This window comes from Chrysemys picta, chromosome 4, assembly GCF_011386835.1.
Source record: "Chrysemys picta bellii isolate R12L10 chromosome 4, ASM1138683v2, whole genome shotgun sequence".
Lineage (NCBI taxonomy): Eukaryota > Metazoa > Chordata > Testudines > Emydidae > Chrysemys > Chrysemys picta.
The window spans coordinates 131,935,071-131,958,336 of NC_088794.1; the positions used below are offsets into that span (position 1 = coordinate 131,935,071).

General features: G+C 42.8%; 1 protein-coding gene across 3 annotated transcripts in view; it reads left to right on the forward strand.

Annotated features, from left to right (window-relative positions):
* The window catches only part of WDR25 (WD repeat domain 25), a 123,659-nt gene that overhangs the window by 2,556 nt on the left and 97,837 nt on the right, over positions 1 to 23,266 (forward strand). For all 3 annotated transcript variants that reach the window (XM_065595699.1, XM_065595696.1, XM_065595697.1), the window contains exon 2: positions 5,717 to 6,441. In XM_065595699.1, the coding sequence (XP_065451771.1) occupies positions 5,779 to 6,441 (663 nt within the window). In that variant the 5' untranslated portion in view covers positions 5,717 to 5,778. The remainder of the gene's footprint in view (positions 1 to 5,716; positions 6,442 to 23,266) is intronic.

Below are 23,266 nucleotides of genomic sequence, written 5' to 3' on the forward strand. Positions count from 1 at the left end.
ATGAAAAGTAAAATCTGTTGGTTTTTTGGGTTGTGTAGGTTGGTTGTTTTGTTTTCAGGCCTATTACAACTGCTATCCCTTCAAGAAAAGTGTTTTTCTCTAACTTAAAAAGAAAATTCCCATCAGTAGTTTGGACATCCTAGTTCAAATTATCATATAAAGGCAATTTTTATCTTGGAGCACTAAATCAGTCTTTGAAAGTCTAACAAAATCACTTCACTTCTCTGTGCCTCTCTTTCCTCTCTCTCCCTTTGTCTGTCCTCTCTGTTTATATTGTAAGCTTTTTAGGGCAGAGTCTGTGACTTACTACACATTTGTTCAGTGCTTAGCACAATGGAGCATCAGTCTTGGCTGGGGCCACTACTGTAAAACAAATAATTAATATCTGTTGGTTGTAGTTACTTTTAGCAATGGCTCAGAAGCAACATTTTCATGCATTATAACCTGGATGAATTTTTATTACCCATCTTGTTTTGAACAGGAGTTGATAGTCATACTACCTTTTAAACACTTTTCCAATTTTTCTTCTCTCCTTTGCACAGGTGGAATCCCATTTAAATCAACAGTGTTTCATGATGTAGCAGAGATGAGTTTGGCCCCTTATCCGTTTTTGTTGTTTATGAAATAGTCCCACTGTTTTATACTCTGATAAACTTCAGTTAAAGATATGGGTTGCCCTCTAGAGGGAGGATTTAATGTTTTTTATACTTAGCTCTATGCTGCTTTTTTAAACTTCTGCTAAATGTTTAGGTCACTCTCCTGCAAAGGGATTTGAAAGAATCAATCTGTAGTTCTGGATAGAGCCTTGTTTGCTTTAGTGGGACCCTGCTCAGGAGTAAGGGTTTGAGTATCCTATTGTAAAATAGAAGCACAACCTACAATGTAAATCTCTTGTTGCTTGGAATAAAATGTGCATATTAGAGACTTGTTCTATTTATACCAGAGGTTTTCAAACTGCGAGGTGTGTTCCCCTAGGGGAACAGAGGAATGTTTGGCAGTGACACCAAATGGGGCTCTCACCTCAGTAGGCCCCCAGTCTGTGGGTCAGTGTCAACATCTGCGGCAGCTGCGCCGATTTCCGCTCCCAGCACCCTCCGCACCCAGTGCTGGCTCCACTTTCAGAGATGGTCGCAAGTGCCTTCCCCCCACTCAGAAAACTGAGAGGGGAGGGGCAGGTAGTATGTCTATTTTTATCTGGATATGGGGGGTACAACCAAAAATAGTAACTCGGGGGGCGGGGAGGGAACTCAGCTCAAAAAGTTTGAAAACTGCTGATTTATACTAAGATCTGAATCCTGCAAACACTTAGATCATAAAGTTACTCACAGGACTAAGTAGTCCCATTGAATTCTAATGGACTACTCACATAGATTCATAGATTCTAGGACTGGAAGAGACCTCGAGAGGTCATCGAGTCCAGTCCCCTGCCCGCATGGCAGGACCAAATACTGTCTAGACCATCCCTGATATACATTTATCTAACCTACTCTTAAATATCTCCAGAGATGGAGATTCCACAAACACTTATGCCCATGCATAAGTGTTTGCAGGACTGGGATATAAGGTACTGATTCTGCAAATACTTAGGTATGTGCTTAACTCTACTACTGTGAGTAGTTCCATTTCCACTTTCTTTTCAATATGACTTCACAGAGTAATAAAGTTAAGCATGTATGTAAGTGTTTGCAGGATAAGGGCCTAAAGTTGCAAGGGACATGGATCATATCTTCAAATATATGTCAAGTGCTATGCATATCCCTGGTGTCAATACACAGATGGATTTTGTCACAGTTATTTGTAGTAAAACTTGCAGACAAGTCGGAGGCAATGAACAAAAATTCATGGAAGCCCATGACACGTCTGTGACTTTTCCTAAGAATAAGGGGGATGGGTTTGACTGCTGGGGGGGAGCGGGGAGACAATAGCGCTGGGTCCCCTGCTTGCAGCAGCGGCGGTTAACAGCTCTGGGGCTCCTTCCGCTGGTGGCTGGGAGCTCCGGGGCTGGCAGCGGCCCCTGCCCCGGGACATGAGGCTGAAGCAGAAAATGTCATGGGGGTCTCTGAACGTCATAGAATCCATGACTTCTGTGACCTCCGTGACAAAATTTTATCCTTAATTATTCTGGATAAAATGTCATCATTCGTACTAGATGTAAGTGTCTAAAAGAAACTTTTTATTTCAAACTACAGTCTTCACGGCTGTGGATGTGAGGGAGATTTCCAAACCTGAGCCATTCTTTTTAGGTGACAGATCTGAGGAACTGTCCCAGATTGAGGTATCATTAGAGGAGGTTTTGGAATTAATTGATAAACTAAATAGCAATAAGTCACCATAACCAGATGATATTCACCCAAGAGTTCTGAAGGAACTCAAATGTGAAATTGCAGAACTACTACTGTAGTCTGTAACTTATCATTTAAATCAGCTTCTGTACCAGATGACTGGAGGATAGCTAATGTAACGCCAATTTTTAAAAAAGGGCTCCAGAGGTAATCCTGGCAATTCCAGGCCTGTGAACCTGATTTTAGTACCGGGCAAACTGGTTGAAACTATAATAAAGAACAAAATTGTCAGACACACAGATGAACATAATTTATTGGAGAAGAGTCAACATGGTTTTAGTAAAGGGAAATCATGCCTCACCAATCTACTAGAATCCTTTGAGGGGGTAAACAAGCATTTGGACAAAGGGGATCCAGTGAATATAGTGTACTTTGCTTAAGAGCCTTTGGTGAGGGACCTTGTCAAAGGCTTTCTGAAAATCTAAGTAAGTTGCCATGGGATAAGAGGGAAGGTGCTCTCATGGATTGGTAACTGGTTAAAAGATAGGAAACAAAGGGTAGGTATAAATGATCAGTTTTCAGAATTGAGAGAGGTAAATAGTGGTGTCCCCCAGGGGTCTCTTCTGGGACCAGTCCTATTCAACATTTTCATAAATGATCTGGAAAAAGAAGTAAACAGTGAGGTGGCAAAATTTGCAGATGATACAAAATTACTCAAGATAGTTAAGACCAGGCAGATTGCAAAGAGCAACAAAAGGATCTCTCAAAACTAGGTGACTGGGCAACAAAATGGCAGATGAAATTTAATGTTGATAAATGCAAAGTAATGCACATTGGAAAGCATAATTGCAACTATACATATAAAATAATTAGCTGTTACCGCTCAAGAAAGAGATCTCAGAGTCATTGTGGATAGTTCTCTGAAAACATCCACTAAATGTGTAGCGGCAGTCAAAAAAGCGAACAGAATACTGGGAATAATCAAGAAAGGGATTGATAATAGGACAGAAAATATCATATTGCCTCTATATAAATCCATGGTACACCTACATCTTGAATACTGTGTGCAGATGTGGTCGCCCCATCTCAAAAAAGATACATTGGAATTGGAAAAGGTTCAGAAAAGGGCAACAAAAATGATTAGTGGTATGGAATGGCTTCCGTATGAGGAGAGATTAATAAGACTGGGACTTTTCAGCTTGGAAAAGAGGCGACTAAGGGAGGATATGATAGAGGTCTATAAAATCATGAGTGGTGTAGAGAAAGTAGATAGAAGTATTGTTTACTCCTTCTCATAACACAAGAACTAGGCGTCACCAAATGAAATTAGTAGGCAGCAGGTTTAAAACAAATAAAAGGAAGTATTTCTTCACGTAACACACAGTCAACCTGTGGATCTCCTTGCCAGAGGATGTTGTGAAGGCCAAGACCATATCAGGGTTCAAAAAAGAACTAGATAAATTCATGGAGGATAGGTCCATCAGTGGCTATTAGCCAGGATGGGCAGGGATGTGTTTGCCAGAAGCTGGGAATGGGTGATAGGGGATGGATCACCTGATGATTCCCTGTTCCGCGCATTCCCTCTGGGGCACCTGGCACTGGCCACTGTCGGAAGATACTGGACTAGATGGACCTTTGGTCGGACCCCGTAGGGCCGTTCTTATGACACAAAATTACAATTATTTTTATTGTTTATTGTTATCTCGTTATCTCCAGACTGATTCTTGCCTGCATATTTATACCTGCCTCTGGAAATTTCCTTTACATGCGTCTGACGAACTGGGTATTCACCCACGAAAGCTTATGCTCCAATACATCTGTTAGTCTTAAATGTGCCACAGGACTCTCTGTCAGTGGCGTAGCCAGGGTTGCAGCCGAGGAGGAGCGGCGGAGAAAAAAGGCGCCGGTCCTTCGGTGGCATTTCGGCGGCCCTGCACATGCGCCGAAATGCCGCCGAAAGATGGAGCGGTGCATGTGCAGGGCCACCCCGCTTCCCTATCCGGAGTGCTGTCTGGGGCACCGAGACCCCCAGCCACGCTCTCAGGGCCGGAGTCCCGCCGGGAGCCTGCAGCCCCGCTGTGCCGGCTGGAGTGCCAGGAGCCCGCGGCCCCGTTCCGCCAGCCGTCCAGAGCGCGAGGAGCCAGCAGGCCAGCCCGCGGCCCCATTTGCGGCCGCCCGGAGCGGCGGGAGCCAGTCCGCAGCCCCGTTCCGCCGGCCGCTCGGAGCACCAGGAGGCGGGAGCCAGCAGGCCAGCCCGCGAAAAAAAGAAAAGAAAAACCCGGAAGCAGCCGAGGAGGTGGAGGGGGGGGTGCGCAGGTGGGCGGGGGATCAATGCACCACTGCTGTTGCTACTCACTTCATCAACAACAAAAGAAGTCTCCTCCCCTGACTGGAACTTGTCCATCTTTCCTCCGGCTCGGACCGCAGCCGCTCACGCTGCCAGCCTGTAGTGATCCGAGCCGGAGGAAAGATGGACAAGTTCCAGTTGGGGGAGGAGACTTCTTTTGTTGTTGATGAAGTGAGTAGCAAGAGGGAGGAGACAGCGGAAGGACCTGGAAGCAGTGCTGAGTGAGGCCTGGAAGCAGAAGGACCCAGAAGTGGCGCCGAGTAAGTATGAAAATTAAAAAGGCGCCACTTTTGGGGAATGTGGTCAGGGGAAGCGGCCGCTTCACCTGAACGCCCCTAGCTACGCTACTGCTCTCTGTTGCTTTTTACAATTATTTTGTTTCAAATGGACACTAGATAATAGCATCACAAATATCTTGAGCCATGTGTGCTTCAATTTTCTAGAGATATCAACATGCTCAGTGATTTCATTATGACTTAACTAAGCCTTTTATGTAAAACTGAAGATGATGCTGATTTTAACACGTGGGTGTGGTTAGATTTACAGATTGCATTTTTAACCTATTCTGTGATCCATTTAGTAATTCTGTGGCTGCTTCTTTTTTCTTCTGTCACTTCGGCCACATTCATGCTCTTTTACTGTACCAATGTGGTGGAAGAAAGACTGTGTCATATTGGCTCCATTTGTAGTTGTTTCTCTGCATAAAGTTACACATCTCCAAGCTACAGCATAATTCTTATTATCCGGTCAGGATAGACCTAGTGGCAGGTCAGGTTAAAAGTGTGCTATCATAACTGCATGGGTAAGTCTGTGCTTTCTTTGTCGTAATCCTTTGCATCAGTTTTGTGGAATGCAGCTTGTTATCTATGCAAAATGTAACTAATGTTTATAAAGTGCTTAGAGATCCCGAGATGAAAGATGCTGTAGAAGTGCAAGTATAGGTGTGTTGAATTAAAGATTAAATTGTGTGGGTAAATATGCATACAAGTGCATATTTATATTTGTAAAAAATATGTTTTTAAGTGATTAGAACCTTAAATATTTTATAGTGAAATGTCTTCTGAATTATTGATTCCTTTAATTGCAGATATTCATCATTTCGGAGGATTTCAGCACAGAGATTATTGGACTTTGCCATATCTGACCAGGATGAATTCATCATTGGTTGCTTATGATGATTCAGATTCTGACACAGAGACTGGAAAGGCTGAAAATCTCAGTCTTTCTAGCAGAGAAACCAGACTTGCAAGTTCTGCTATAAATCCTATTCAGTATTTTGCACCCGGTGCATTAGGCACAAAATCTACATACAAAATGCAGACTGTTGAGAATACTGCCAGTACTGGCGCAAGCATTATTTGTGAAGGTGCTCCTGCATATAAGGTACAGGCTAATAACCGGGATTTGGCAGCTGTTTATCCCTGGAAAGAATATTCTAACCAGGCTGAAACGCTTTCTGGAAATGGAAGTTTCTCTCAGAAGAGAGTACATCAGGACAAGATTGTTACCATAAAGGGAATTAGACCATATATCCCTAAAAGACTTCGACAAGAAAAAACTTCTAAAGTGTATGGAAAAAAAGAATCCGAAGAACAGAGAGAGAGTTGTGCAATACCAGGAGAGCAAATTTCCACAGAGGTTTCTGAATTTATTAAGCCATATTTAGGGTCTAAGAACAAATCAACTGAAATCCCAAGGAACTTGGTGTTTCAAATGTCTAAACACAGTGGTCCAGTTAATAAAGTCCAGTGGTGTCCTGTACAAGGATGGAGCCATATGCTTCTTTCCACTTCCATGGATAAAACTTTCAAGGTAATGTACTTACATGGTGGAATGGTTTGTATTACGTATCACTCACTTTAAATAGTAAAACAGATGGGAATGGTTATTACTTTCTGAAAGCTTCACTCAGCCTTTTTAGTCTGCCTGTATTTGATAATTGATCCCATGTGTGTAGTACCTATTAATACCTTGATCAGATCCTTTGCAGGACGAGAGCCTCTTGTAGGCCCCTTCTCAGCACATAGTCCCATTTTTCCAGTGGGTAATTAAGGATTGCAGGTAGGCTTACCATATGTCCGTTTTTTCCCAGACATGTCCGGCTTTTTGATAATCAAACCCCCATCCGGGGGGAATTTCCAAAAAGCCGAACATGTCTGGGAAAAATACTCCCTGGCTTATCTGCTGTGCTCCCTGACTCCTGGGCTCTGTAAGAGCCGAGCGCTACCGGCTTCGGGCAGCCCCCATGCCTCCAGACCCTGAGCCGCTGGCCGGGCACTTCCCCTCCTGGGCTCTGGGGGCACAGGGTCCAGAGGCATGGGGGCTTCCCGAAGCCGGTAGTGCTTGGGCAGCTCAGCGTTTACAGAGCCCAGGAGTTCAGGGAGCACAGTAGCCGCCGGAGCCCGGGAGGGGAAGTGCCCGGCCGGGGGCGCAGGGTCCGAAGGCATGGGGGCTGCCCGAAGCCTGAGCGCTACCGGCTTCATGGTTTGCTGGGCAGCCTCCAGACCCTGCGCCCCCGGATGGGCGCTTCCCCTCCCGGGCTCCAGCTGCAATGGGGAAGCACCGGCCGGGGGCACAGGGTCTGGGGGCTGCCCAGCAAACCGTGAAGCTGGTAGCGCTTGGGCACCCCTTTTCGCGTGGCTGGGAGGGAGGAGGGGGAATGCAGGGCGCTCGGGGAGGGGGCGGAGTTAGGGCGGGACTTTGGGGAGGGGGCGGAGTTGGGGCGGGGCCGGGGTGGGAAAGGAGCGGGGCCAGGGCCCCATGGAGTATCCTCTTTTTTTATTTTTTAAATATGGTAACCCTAATTGCAGGGAGGTTGTGGAATCTCCATCATTGGAGGTTTTTAAGAGCAGGTTAGACAATCACCTGTCAGGGATGGTCTAGATAATACTTAGTCCTATCTTGAGTGCAAGGGACTGGACTAGAAGACCTCTGAAGGTCTCTTCCAGTCTGATGATTCTATGAGTTTATGATTCGTCCCTTTGCTTATTACCAAAATAAAAGCTTGTGGAGATGATTTAGAATTCATATGTCTAAATCAATTAAGCTATTGAACATAAGCTATTTTAAAAGTCTATATACTATGATTATGGTGCTTGTAGGACTTCCTACTAATTTTATTAGAATTTATAGAACAGTGCTTCTATATTAGACACACGATCATTTTTGTTTTTTAATTGAAGAAGCCAGATACAAGTCTGCCTGTAGCTCTTGGTATGACATAAGGAACAGATTTTGTATGAATTCTATTGCTCTTATATTTTATTTTTAATTTTTTTTATTGTAATTTTCAATATCTATATCTGTGGTAGAGGAATACATCTAAATCCTCAAGTATATTAATGAAGGACTGTTGCCAGAAGCTGGGAATGGGCGATGTTTACCTGTTCTGTTCATTCCCTCTGAAGCACTTGGCCACTGTTGGAAGATAAGATCCCTTTGGTCTGACCCAGTATTTCTGTTCTTATGACTGTGTATTCTAGAGAATATCACAAAGAGATTTAAAAAAAAAATACTGGGGTGGATATAGATTTTTTTTTTTTTTTTTTTTTTAATTCTTACATGGTTAAGGAAAGAAATGTTTAATGTTTAGAAAGGACTTGGAGTTGGGATTCCTTAAATGGAAGTTGCTTGTTCCTACTAGTTGGGAGGGAAAACAATAGGTGACCCCAGCTTTTATTTTCAACTCTGATATGGATTCACAGTGTTAAGTGAAAGTCACTTAAATGTTGTAAGTCGGAGTTTACTAGTCTATAAAATTAGTATAAAAATTCTCCCCCATCTCGTGAGGGTGTTGTGAGGCTTTGAGATTTGTAAAGCTCTTTGAAACCCTCACATAAAATATGATACTCAAGTACATATTACTGTGGGGGGGATTTTCAACTAGATCACTGTATTTTCAGCAGTTAATTATTCGTATTGTTTTTATGGTTTGCATTGAGCTATCACCCAAAGACCCTAGTCTGGATGGGACTCCCATCATACTAGCAGTACAAACACATAGGAAGAGACTATGTTTGCTCTGAAGAGCATTCAGCATAAGGCTTTGATCCTCCAAACTTCTCTGTGAGGTTGAACCCCAGTACCCAAACGGAGTCACACTGATTTTAGTTGGGCTACACATGGTGTCAGGGGTCTACCCATGCAGAACTATTTGTGAGATCATGGTTCAAGTTTCCACTCCTGCGGTTGGATGTGCATGGACAGACCCTTAGATTGGCTATATGACTGTTAAGTGGGGAACATGACTGTTTACAAACAATATAAACACATAGGATGGAGAGGAAGTATTTAGTATGGCACAGTGGGGTATAAGTGAGAGAAATTAGATAAAATAAAGAAGGAAATATTTTAGGTTGACTATCAGAATATAATCAAGAAAGAGGACAACTTTTTAGTTAAAATACCATCTGGTTTAGTAGTGGAGCAAAAAGGATTAGAAATGAAAAAGCAATATATAACAAAAGGAAAAAGGGGGAAATAGCAATCAATAGAAATTAGAAGTTATGAAGGCAGAAAATTGATAATTGAAGTTAAGCAGCAAAACATCCATGGCAGATAAGGGCTTAGGACAATAAGGAGGTTAAGTATATTAGGAACAAAAGAAATTCTAGCAATTGTATAAGCCCATTAGTAGTTGGAGGTGGTAAAATTATTAATAATGATGCGTAAAAGGCTGAGATGTTCAATAAAGATTTCTGTTCTGTATTTGGAAAGGAGCAGAATGATGTACACCTCTACCTCGATATAACGCTGTCCTCGGGAGCTAAAAAATCTTACCACGTTATAGGTGAAACCGCGTTATATTGAACTTGATTTGATCCACCGTAGTGCGCAGCCCCGCCCCCCGGAGCACTGCTTTACCACGTTATATCCGAATTTGTGTTATATCAGGTCGCATTATATCGAGGTAGAGGTGTACTTGTATCATATGAGGCTGTGACATTAGTAGCTGAGGAGATGTTAGACAACATCTGCTAGAGATAAACATTTTTCAATCAGCATGTTCAGATAACTTGCACCCAACAGTCCAAAAAGAATTTGCTGAGATTTCTGGTCCTCTGATGTTCATTTTTAATAGATCTTGGGATACTGGGGAAATTCCAGAAGACTGGAGGAGTACTAATGTTGTGCCAATATTAAAAAAGGGCAAGCCAGATGACCCAGGTAACTATAGTCCTGTTAAACTGACAGCATTCCTGGGCAAAATAACGGAAGAGCTGAGATGGGATTCAGTGGATAAAGAATTAAATGATAGGAACAGAGCCGTCCCTTGGGTAGGAAAAATCAGGGCAACTGCTCTGGGTCCCACGGACTGGTGCGATTGGCCGGTGCAGCTGGTCCCAGAAGACATAGGCATGGGAACTAGGGGCTCGGGGGGTGCTGCAACACCACCGGGCTCCCGGCTCTGCATGCCTGGGGTCTCGGCTCTGGTGGGGAGGGGGAGACTGGGTAAGGGGGCTGGCTTTCAGTACCCCCACTATTAAAAATGTTCCAGCGCCATTGCTGGAAGACGAATCCATCACTTCCGCAGGGCCCGCCATCTTGTTGGTAGTTAGCGGAGACAGCGCCCCGCTCAGCTGTCTGCATTTTGGTGCAGTGAATTCCCTGTCTGGAGCCCTGAGGCGCCATGGCACTATTGCTAACAATAGCCCCACGGTAGGTGCCGACAACTGCCAGCAGCAGCAGGTGGCCCAGAACCAGGCTGGATCCGTCCCGCCAGCCCAGCCACCGATGCAGTGCAGGGCCCCCAAGCTGGCGGGGGCTGATTTGTCCCTGGACCCGCAACTCCCTAGGGACGGCCCTGGATAGGAATATAATTGATGCCAGGCAACTTGATTTTATGGAAAATAGGTCCTGAGATTATCTTTATTAATCTAATTTTGTAACTGCAAAGTCTACACTTAAACTTTTGTAAGGCATTTTGTTTAGTTCCGCACTACACTGTGATTAAAAAATTAGCATTATACAATATCAATTGAGCACACATTAAACTGACTAACTGATAGATCTCAAAAAGTAATTGTCAATGGGGAATCATCACTGAATGGGTGTAGTCTAGTGGGGGTCCGAAGAGACTGGCAGTAGGCCCAGTGCTATTCAGTGTTTTTCATCAATTATCTGAAAATAAGTATAAAATAACTGCTGATAAAATTTGTGGATGACAAAGATTAGTGGAGTGGTTAATGGTGAGGACAGGGCAGTCATACAGAGCAATTTAGATGGCTTGGTAAGTTTGGGTGCATTGAAACAAAATCTGTTTAAGTACATCCAAATGCAAAGTCATTCATCATGGAACAAGGAATGCAGTTCATACCAGGATGGGGGGACTATATCTTGGAAAGCAGAGACTCTGAAAAGGTTTTATTGTTCTAGGGGACAAGTAACTCAGTGTGAGTTCCAGTGTCATGCTGTTGGTAAAAGGGCTAATGTGATCCTTAGATGTATAAACAGGAGAGTAAGAGTCTAGTTCTGGGTGTCCACATTTTAAAAGGATGTTGAAAAATTGGAGAGTGGTCAGAAAATAGCCTGTGGCAGGGCCTGCTTGCTCCTGCCTCTGCTAAAGTCTACAAACACCTCAAAGACCTTTTTGCTGGCAAAACACCAAGTGCAGTTTATTTACAATATTAGTTTCCACTACCCTTATACCCCATATAGCCTCACCCCTACTGTCCTAGGGAGCCCTCTGCTCCTGAGGCAAGCAGAGAAGAGCAGTCTGTCTCTTTCTGCTTCATCCTCTTCCCACTTCCTTCCTATGCATTTTGTATAATCTGCCTAGTGGCCTAATTAGCAGCTTAGTTTTCCTCAGCCCATCAGTTAGGCCCAGTTCTTTTTAATGAGGTCTGTTCTGGAGTATGTAATTAGAGTTGCAGTGAGCAGAGTCCTGACTCAGATGCTGTTGCCCAGCCCTCTGTCACAGAGCCCCAAAATGATTTGAGAGCTGGAGAAAATGCCTAACACTGAGAGACTTTAAGAGCTCAATCTGTTTAATTGATCAAAAGAAGATGTGAGAGGTGACTTGATTACAGTGTATATAAACCATCTTTTTCCTCTTATTCTGTTGTCTGGGGTTGGGCTGTTGTATGGGCATCTACCATCTTCAACGGTCTAATAAAGCACTAAAGTCCACCTCCTTATTATCTTCTTTGATGCAATCCATCCATAGCTTCCTTGGCTTTCCACTGAGTCTCTTTCCTACTAACCTCTCTTGCCATGCTGTCCTCACCAGCTTTCTCTTCATTCATCCTCTGTATGTGCCCAAACCAGCGAAGTCACACTTCCTGGATTTTGTCGGCCACATCATGGACTTTGTCTTCATCCTAATGCTTTAATTTAGAAATCTTTATAGTGCAAAGACATTGCATCTTGAACACCTGTAGGCGTTGAACCTGCCATTTCTTTACGACCCATGCTTCCACACCATACAGCATTGTGGCGCGCTCCATTGTGTTATACCGATGGGATTTCATTCTCAGTGACATATACTTATCATGCATGACACCTGAGATGATATTCCACATTCTTTCAGTGCTCCCCAGTCTGGAATTCATCTCACATTTAAGGTCACTGTTGTCTGTAACCCAGCTGCCAAGGTATTTAAACTGGTCATTCTGGTTTAGCTACACTCCATTAATCTCTGTAGCCAGTTTCCCTGTGGCACCTCTACTGACCCTCATGATCTCAGTCTTAGTCATGCTCATTTGCATCCCATACCTGCTTAGCTGGTCTTACCACTGGTTTACTATTTCCCTTAGGTCTTCTTTTGAGGACACCCTTTTTGCTATGTCATCTACATATAGTAGCTCCCCACCTTTTCCCATTGGTATCTTCCTGGTGATGTAGTCCATCTGTATGGTAAACTGCAGCGGACTGAGGTCCAATCCCTGATGCAGTCCAACTTTCACTTCAGAGGGCTTGTCGTTCCAAAACATGTTCGGAACACTGTTTTAGGCAATCTGTATAGTGCATTCACCAGAGTTATTAAATCCTCAGAAACTCCATATTTCCTTAGCACTGATATGAGCATCCTTCTAGCCTCTTTATTTTATACCTTTTCTAGGTCTATAAAGGCCCCAACATATCCTGTTGTTACTCTAGCTGCTTCTGTATCACTTGCCAAATTACACACATGGCATCTTTGGTTCTTCACCCTTTCCTAATGTCAAAGTATTCTTGTTCGAGGAGCGGTTCCACCATTCTCCTAATCTGAGCATCCATGATGCATTCCAGTATCTTCATCCCATGATATAGTAACTTTATCACTGGATAGTTTCCACGTTCATGGATGCTTCCCTCCTTATATATTGGGACCAAGATAGACTTGCACCAATATTCGGGGATTCTTTTGTCTTGCTATACAGTTTTAACTATTCTGCCCCTCAATTTTATACTTCTCTTGCTCAAGACTTCCACCACATCCGCTGTCACTTCATCAGGACTTTGTGCTTTACTATTCTTCATTTTTTTTGTACTGTTTCTCACCTCCTTCTCTGTTATGTCAGACTCCAGCACCACATTAGGATCACATGTTGGCAACTCTGCCCACTGGGATTTTGCCTCATTTAAGAGACTCTGAAAGTATTGTTTCCTCCTCTCCTTCACTTGTTCAGGTGTTGATAGCCTCCCCATGTCATCATTTACAAATCATGTTGCAATACCAACCTCCTTCCCTATGCATCTTATTTTTTGCAGTGCTGTAGATCTTTTTGCCAGCCAGCTGTAGGTGGTTCACAAACTCAGTGTACAGGTCATCTAGGGCATTCTCTTTTGCCTTCCTCACTGCCCATTTGGCAGCTCGCTTTGCATTCTTTCATTTGCACTCGGATTAATTTCTTTTTCTTTAGGTGCCATTTCTTGTTTTGGATTGCTACCTGCACTTCATCAGTCCACCACCACTATTCTCTCTCCTTTGGTTTTCCCCATCTTCATTGTCCATAAACCTTTTCTGCAGCCGCAATCCACGTTATTTTGAGGTAGTTCCACTCCTCTTCAGTCGATGCCAGATCTGTTTCCAGGTACTTGTCCTCTACTACTTACACAAACTTCTTTGCTGCACTTCCCCTTGACTTCCCATACTTTTAATCTTGTTTCTTTTGAGCTTAATTCCCTTCTTGTCCAATAGTCTACCACAATCTTTGCCACAAGAGGCTTTTGCTGTGGTGCTACCATCTTCTTAGTTATCACTTTGCAGTCGATAACTTGAGTCCACTGAGATTTCTTTGCCAACATCATGTCAATCTGGCTTTTGTTCAGCCAGTAATGTATGTGATCCAATGACTTATATCCTCTTTTGAAAGCATGTATTGGCTACCATCCATTGGTGTGCAATACAAGTCTAGTAATGCTTTCTTTTCCTCATTTATGGGGCGGAGGTTTAAATTTCCTAAGCACATTTCATATCCCTCGGGATTTTGCCAATGTGTGCATTCATATCACCCAGCACTAACAGCTCCCTTGACACTGCTGTGTCTGACGGTGCCTGCAAGTCTTGGTGTAAACTTTGTCTCTTCTTTGTCATGTCCTTATTGAGATGCATACACAAACAGAGCATTCTGCTGGTTTCGTACAGTCATCAGTCTGTCACTTCTCTAAAAACATCAATCACCAACTTCCTCAGTTCTCCTCTCACTTCCACCCCAACTCCATTATCCCCATTTTGTCACTTACATAGAAGAGTTTACAATCTAAGCTCAACTCTTTTGCTGCATTCCTTGGCCATCATGTTTCCTATAGGCACAGAACATCTGTACCTCTCCTTTCCTTTCCATCATATCAGCTACTTCCTTTACAAGTCAAACTGGATACGTCTGGTGTTGTTACATTTATAATATAGTTCTGGCTGTTCAGGTCACTGCCTTTCACCTGGCTTTTTGCTCTGACCACTAGTCCCCCTGATCCTAGAGGATAGCTCAGACTCTGGCCACCAGAAATCCTATTGGCCCGGGGCTGCCAGGCTTGAGGTGTGCAAACTTCTAGCATGATGCTGAGATGCCCTCCCATCATTAGCAGTAGTCCCTGAGAAGTACAGTGATTGAGAAGCATACATTCCAGTCTTACCCTCACCCCTTTTTACAACCAGTATTTACTATGGCTCTTTGGCAACTCTCCCAAAATATGAAACTGCTTGCACCAACATAATTACCTTGTGCCAAAAAAAGTATAGTGTATCGCTTGGTATTCCTGACATACACCACAGTGAGAGGGCCTTTCTCTAGTGGAACTAAGTACATGCCCGCTCTCTTCCCACATTGTTGTGGTAGATTTGGTGGACCGTCAGCAGGTGGTCCTGGTATTGCAGCTGCCCAATATCAAGCTTCATTTGACCCAGGGATGGACGTTTGAAATCAGATTTCAGAGTAGCAGCCGTGTTAGTCTGTATCCTCAAACAGAACAGGAGTACTTGTGGCACCTTAGAGACTAACAAATTTATTAGAGCATAAGCTCTAATAAGTTTGTTAGTCTCTAAGGTGCCACAAGTACTCCTGTTCTGTTTGAAATCAGAATTTTTCCTTTTCCTGGGTAGGCTGGTTTCCTGGACTGAAGAGCTCCACTTGCCCTGAGCTGTCTGGTTACTTTTAAAAGGTGCCAGATACCTGCCTCTCTCACACCTATTTTTGGTTTAAAAACCAAAAACCTACAACTCTGCCGCATGAAGGATATTTCATATTTGTTGGGAACTTTCATGGGGAGAAAATCCTGTGTACTGAAGGGCTTTTCAGTTTAGCGGAGAAAGGCATAACAAAAACCAGCAGCAGGAAGCTGAAGTCAGATAAATTTATGTCAGAAATTAGGCACAGTTTTTTTTTTTTAACTGAGGGTGATTGTTCCGATGGTGACTCTACCAAGGGAATTGGTGGATTTTCCTCTCTTGATGTCTTCAGGTCAAGACTGGATGACTTTCTGGAAGTTATGCTTTAGTTCAACACAAGTTCTTGGGTGCAAATGGGTGATGCACAGGAGGTCAGTCTAGATGATCTAGGTCCCTTATGGCCTTAAAATCTATGAACAGCAATCAAACCGAGGATAACCCAATGACTTCCAGACAGTGAGATGTTGAATTGTCTTCCAGGAAAGTAGTAGAAGTGCCATCTGTTGAGAGCATTAATAGAGTGGGCAGAACAATATAAAATATACTTCAAGAAACAATCCTGCATGGACAGTGAGAAGGAATGCATGATTATAGAAGGAATTTTCCATTGCTAATTCATGTGATTGTATACAAGGAGCACAATTTATGGTGAGATTCCCGTGTCCAGTTGAAGATTTGCATGGTATCTAGTTACATTAAGTGCTTATTAATAATTTTCTACCACTGAAACACATACTAGAACAGTACAGATGTAATATTTCTAACTATCTTTGGAGAAATTTTGGATTGCTAAATAAATCTGAAATAAATGTAAATGCTTCACAATGTTTTGACTGTTCTGTTTTCATAAAGACAAAACAATTGGTGAATGACTCAAAAGGTTCAATGCTAAGGGCAATGAAACAAAAAACACTTAATTTCAAAATAGTTTTACAATTGATCTTTGAATTTCTGAATTATTTTTTTATTTTTTGTTGTTTTTAATTCTATTTTTTAAAAAACCACACCGATATGAAACTATCAATTTGGCCCTCAGCTATTGTGGCCTGTTATAACAATGATTTCTTTTCCTTTTGTAAAAAGCCTGTCTCACTGTATTGATTATAAACCATTGCTCACAAGAACCTTATAATTAAAGCACTTTACATGTTTACTGTAATGACCTTGCCAAGAATTATGAGGTTCTGGTGTAAGACTCCCCACAGTGCCATGCTTCTCATTTCTCTGCTAATTTCTCAAAATTAGTAGTTGAATACTTCATGTTTAGTTTAGTCAATGTGATGTCTTGTTTTTACTTTCACTAACGAAATTGAATATCTTCCCACAAGAGGGACTATCGCTTTCGTATGATTCACATTAGAAATTGCCGCCTTGTATTAACCTTGCAATTATTTAACTGGTCGTAATGATCAGTGCAAGTGGCACTTCACCAATAGGTGATGCTGTATCTGTAACTTAGCAAAACAGGACAATTTTAAACTATTATGTTGTAGTCTTTGGGAGAGAGGAGATGATCTAGAAGGAGTTTAAGTCCTGCCTGTGTGTGCTGGAGTTACTTTCAGTGTTCCAATAAATCTTTCAGAGACTGTGCACCACATACTTTGAGGAGATGTCATGTGCTATCAGAAAATAAAATACTAATCTCCAGCTGGTGTTTCTGCCTGTGGGCCTTTCAGGTCAACCTGTGTGAACTCCCAGGCCTTACTAGGATGGAGCATTTCCTCTAAAGGAGTTCTGCCTCTCCTTTCTGGTGCTTTACAGGTAAGTCAGGAAAGTAAGTCAGGAAAGTCCTTAACATCTGCAGCCATGCCCAGCCAAAAAAATCTCTTGGGTACCCCAGGTGGCCTGTTGCTCGGTTATCATGAAGACTCTTCAGTTCTTGCCAGATATCTTTACAAGACCAGTCTACGTGTACTCTCATTGCCCTCAACTGGCTGAAAACATCTGTAACTAGATTTTGGTTTCCAGGTTTATGATATTCTATGAATCTGTCTTCCTGAGCATCCTTCCAGGTTGTGCTTCCAGGAGAATTGCAGGGCACTGTGGTCTGTGTATGCTGTGAATTCTGTACCTAGTAAATATGGACAATAGGCCCTTAGGGCCTCCACAGTATCCAGATGCTCCAGTTTTGCAGCTGAATACTTGGTTTCCTTTTCATTCAATTTGTGACTTCCAGAAGGTCTGTGCCTGCTGAGCTCATCAGTTTGTTCAAGTGCAAATCCAGGTTTTGCATCTTTTGAGATATAACAGGTTACTGTGAATAGATAGGGTGGATCTGAGAATTTAAGTGCAGTATGGTTTAGAAGTCCTTCCTTCAGTGACTCAAAAGATTTTGGGGTTTCTCTGTCAGGACAAAGTCACTCTTAGCTGGCGTAATGATGCTACCTGCTCTGTGAAATTTGGGACAAATTTCCTGTAGACTCCATAGAGGCTTACAAACTGCAGTACCTCCTCCAGGTTTGTAGGAGCCCTTCAGTCCTTTATAACATTCAGTTTCTGGAGTTGGGGTTCCAACTCATCATTACTGACTGTATGTCCAGTGAAAATGATGTGAATCTTAAATGGACATGTGCTTCCTGTAGGTTTAAACCCTGACTCCTTAAAAAGCTTTAGAATCTTTTCCACTCCTACCAGCTTTTTCTCCAATGTTTTTTGGAAACAAATGAAGTAATCTAAGTAAAGTAAATCATCCATAGAGTGTCACCAAGACAGTTTTTTCCATTGCTCTTCAGGAGTCTCTTTAAGATGGTATCCAGATACCAAATGGAAACCATAAAATATTTTGCACCTGACATTTCATCCGGGGTATGAGTTCGTTAGCTACCATCTGTGAATTAAATATCCTGTAGTCAGATGGTGTCGGCGAGAGGGTTTTGGCTTCTTCGACAATAAGCTGATGTTCCAGGAAGGAGCATTACTGTGCTGGTTTGGGTTCTCTCCATCAAATACTGGGAAGACCATCTTTGGCCATTTTCTGGCTAACCTGATAAGGAAAGCTTTAAACTAGGTCTTATGGGGGATGGTGACAAAAATCCGGCCAATGCGCATCCAGGCTTAAGTAATGAAGACAAGGGGAAGGGGCTAAATTCTGGAGAAGGGACTGGAAACCATAATTGCATTAAAGAGGCAAGAAGAAAAACAGGGCAGTCTGCAAAGTGTCTTTGATGCCTGTATGCCAATGCAAGGAGTATGGGGAACAAGCAGGATGAACTGGATCTCATGGTATATGAAGAAAATTATGACTTAATTGGCAATACAGAGACTAAGTGGGACGACTCCCATGATTGGAGTACCAGCATTGAGGGATATCACTTGTTCTGGAAGGACAGGTATGGGGAAAAAGGAGGTGGTGTTGCGTTGTATGTCAATAATGTATATGCTTGCTCTGAGGTCCAAGAGGAAGTGAGTGGCAAACCTACTGAGAGTCTCTGGGTGAGGACAAAAAAGGAAAAGAATGGTAACAATGTTATGGTGGGGGTCTATTATAGATCGCCAAATCAAGAAAAGGCAGTGGAAGATGCATTCTACAAGCAGATAGCTGATTTTGTTAACACACATGAGCTAGTATTATTGGGGATTTTAACTTCCCTGATATCTGTTGGAAGACTATTACAGTAAAACATAGTATGTCCTGCAAGTTCTTAGTTCCAATGCAGAGGAAAGATAAGAAGAGCCACAAGTGGCCAATGTGGCTGCACAAGATGCATTTTAGCTATCTAAAAACCAAAAGGGATACATACAGGAAATGGAAGGAGGAGCATGTCACCAAGGAAGTATACATGAGAATAGAGCGAGCATGTAGGAACAAAATCAGGAAAGCCAAGGTAAAGAATGAGTTACTGCTTAAATGTTGGCAACAACAAGAAAATGGTTCTACAAATATGTCAGACCAAAAAAAAAGAAAGATCAGGAATGGTGTGGGTCCACTGCTCAATGGAGAAGGTGAGCTGGTAACAGAAGATGATAGGAAGGCAGAGCTGCTCAATGCCTTCTTTGCGTTAGTCTGTTCACAAAAAATAGTGTGACCAGACAACTAGTGAAGTTACCAAAGACAATAAAGGGAAAGGGATTCAGATCAGGATAAGTAAAGAACATGTCAGAGGACTAACTTGATTGAATTCAAGTCAGCAGGGCCTGATGTTATTCACCTGAGGGTACTGAAGGAATTAGCTGAAGAAATCTCGGCGCCACTGGCAATAATATTTACAAACTTGTGGATGACAGGAAAGGTTCTGGAAGACTGGAAAAGGGCTAACATAGCACCCATCTTTAAAAATGGGGAAAAGGAGAAGCTGGGAACTATAGACCAGTCAGCCTGACCTCGATACCTGGGAAGTTACTAGAGTAATGTATAAAACATTCAATTTGCAAATACCTGGAGGATGAAGGGGTAATCACTAGCAGCCAGCATGGATTTACTAAGAACAAATCATGCCAAACCTGCTTGATTTCCTTCTTTGGCAGGGTAACTGGTTTGGTGGATAGGAGGCATGTGATGGACATAAAATACCTGGACTTTTAGCAAGGCTTTTGACACAGTCCCACCTGACATTTTGATAAGTAGACTGGAGAAATGCAGGGTCAGTTACATAATTGGTTAAACAACCACAAGCAACGAGTAACTATTAATGGAATGATGTCAGATTGGAAGGCGGTCTCAAATGGGGTTCCACAGGGATCTATTCTGGACCCAGTGTTGTTTAACATCTTTATGAATGACCTCTATGTAAGAATAGAGAGCATATTGATCAAATTTGCAGATGACACAAAGCTGGTGGGGGTTGCAAACACTTTGGAGGATAGAGCTAAAATTCAAATGGATCTTGATAAATTGGAGAACTGGGCTATAGATGACAAACAGAAATTCAAAGACAAGTGTAAGGTGCTAGGGAAGAAAAAACCAAATGCATAAATACAGAACGGGGGATAATTGGCTTGGAAGCAGCACCATTGAGAAGGATCTGGGAGTTGTGGTGGATCACAACCTCAACATGAGTCAACAGTGTGATGCTGTTGCAAAAAAACCAAAGCAGTTTTGGGCTTCATTAACAGAGGCACAGCATGCAAGTCCTGGGAGGTGAGAGTACTGCTGTGCTCGATGCTGGTTAGGCCTCAGCTGGCATGCTGTATCCAATCTTGGTCACCAATGTATAGAAAGGATGTAGAGAAACTGGAAAGGATCCAGAAGTGAGTGACAAAGATGATCAAAGGGATGGAATGTAGGCCATATGAGCAAAGGCTGAAGGAACTTTGTATGTTTCATTTGGAAAAGAAGAGATTAAGGGGAGGACATGAAAGCAGTCTTCAAATACTTGAAAGGCTGCATTGGCCTGCTAAACCCAGGGTTGTGAGTTCAATCCTTGAGGGGGCCATTTAGGGATCTGGGGCAAAAAAAAATTGGTCCTGCTAGTGAAGGCAGGGGACTGGACTTGATGACATTTCAAGGTCCCTTCCAGTTCTATGAGATAAGTTGTTCTCTCTCGCCACAGAGGGCTGGACAAGAGGCAATGGGTTCAAACTATAGCATAGCAGACATAGATTACATCTCAGGAAAAACTTCCTAATTTTAAGAACAGTAGAACAATGGTACAGACTGCCTTCAGAAGTCCTGGAAGCTCCTTCCCTGGAGGTTTTCAAAAAGAGGCTGGATAACCATCTGTCTTGGATGGTTTAGACCAGGGGTGGGCAAACTTTTTGTCCCGAGGGCCAAATCAGGATGCGAAACTGTATGGTGGGGCGGGAAGGATGTGCCTCCCCAAACAGCCTGGCCCCCGCACCCTGACTCCCTGACTCCCCCCCCCCCAACCCCTATCCACACCCTGCCCCTGACAGGCCCCCCAGGATTCCCACGCCTGTCAAACCACTCCCTGCTCCTAGTCCCCTGACTGCTGCCCCCTGGGACTCTCTGCCCCTTATCCAATCCTCCTCTGTCCCCTGACCATGCTGCTCAGATCAGCAGAAGCTCACAGCCCCATCATCCGGCTGGAGCCAGCCGCGCTGCCTGTGTGGTGGCGTGGCTGCGGGGGAGTGGGACAGCAGGGGAGGGGCCGGGGGCTAGTCTCCCCGGCCAGGAGCTCCAAGGCCAGGCAGGATGGTCCCTTGGGCCGGATGTGGCCCGTGGGCCGTAGTTTCCCCACCTCTGGTTTAGACACAACAAATTCTGTATCGTGGCAGGGGTTTAGATTAGATAACCCTTGCAGTCCTTTCTAACCCTATGGTCCTATGATTCTAATGTCTCCTCAAGTCTCCATTGAGCTTTTTCACAATAACAATTGGGGATGTCCAAAGTGATGTTGATTGTTCTATCAGGTCATGCTCCAGCAAGTGCTTTAGCTTCTCTTTCACTGCTGCCTGGTTTAAACTCAATCTGACGTTTCACCTGTTCATATCTCCCAAGCTCTTCATTGTTTCTGAAAAAACACATTAGCATACTATAAGAGCAGCTGTTTTAATATAGCTGCTCCTATCAAGTCAACCCCAAGTTCTTTCACTGACTGGGATGCTTCACAACTCTTGGTCTCTGACTCTGTGAGAGGTGTTGAGACATCAGCTACATTGAAAACTGTTCCTGTGATCTGCTTTTTCACTAGATGCTTTCCCTGGTCAGTCACATTAATTGTTTGTATGCAGAACTCCCCCTTTAGTCCAGTCAAGCTTGAAATAGAGTTCTGCTAAACAGCAATCCTGAGTGGATATTTGTTATTTTCAAACACTCTTACAAGGGATACCAGCAAGCCTAGAAGTCTTGGAATTCCACTCCTTAGTATGATTCTTAGCTTGTGATAGTGTAATGTTTCCAGGGCTTTGGGTTCAGATAATGTTCTTCTGGGTTGGATTTGCACAGGAATGTATTTTTGATGGGAGAAATAAACTTAGAGAGAGAGAGCATACAATGTAATGTAGCATGTACTGTTATTCTAAAACTGTTCCTGTTAAAATACAAGCCTTTGTTTTTGGTGAGTTACTTTTACAAAATGAAGAAGAAATGCCAATATTTTGTAATGGATCATTTGAAAAGAAGAATATTGTAAAACAGGAAGAGCTGACTCTGTTATCTAGCATATTTCTAATAAGCTAAATCAGGAAAGGAACTCCAAAACTGAGTTTGCATTTCCATTTCATCTGAGGTTCTACTTTCATTAGAGTTAAGTTACTTACATAGGATCTATTAAAATTGGGATTTTGACCTTTTTAGCTACTTTCTTAACCAAAAAGGAGGTCTGAAAACATTGGGTTTCTTTTTGTTTTTATATTGTCCTTGTTTTTTGTCTTAAAAGCATCATGACAAGTCTGGTTTTCCCTAGTTTTTCTGGAGGACTCTGGCATGTCATGAGATATGCATTGTGAGTTCTCAAACCTTCAGTGAAGCAGTGGGAGTCTTGAATCTTTGAGAAAGAGATGTTTTCTTCTAAATGTCCATTAGGCATTGGTGTTTACAAAAATAAAGAGAACTTTAAACAATCTGCCTAAAAATTGCTTCTCCTTTCAGTTGCTCAGTTTTGAGTCTCTGATGATGTAATAATTTCACTAGTTGTCTAGTCACCATAGTCTTCCAAGCATACAAAATTTGAATTCCTAATTTGAAAATGTCTTTTTGTCAAAATCCTTTTGTGTCTTCTTTATATAAGATGAAATGGAGGCCACAAGCCAATATGCCTCTCCCCCCCCTTTGCAAGTCAGCTTTTACACTCTAAACAGGGTCAGCCTTGTTAGTACTTGTAGGACAAGACTTCTAATGAAAACCTCGGAGGGGTTCAGGAAGTGCTGCTGGTTATTTTGGTAAAGTTAGCACTAAATCAGTACCCCAGTCTGAATGGGGATGAGTCATTATGACGCTGGAGATGCTGATCAGTTTCAAATGGACATAGTATTCTTCACTTCAGTTTAAAGTCAGATCTGATAAAACCAGTTTCAGCTCCAGTGACTTCAACAGGTCTAAATTTGAACTCTTGTCCTAAACTGTTGTGCCGTGTACTTAGTGGTTGAATACTGTCCCAGAGTTGCATTTCAATTATGGGTAAAATGCATTATATATACATATAAAGTTTG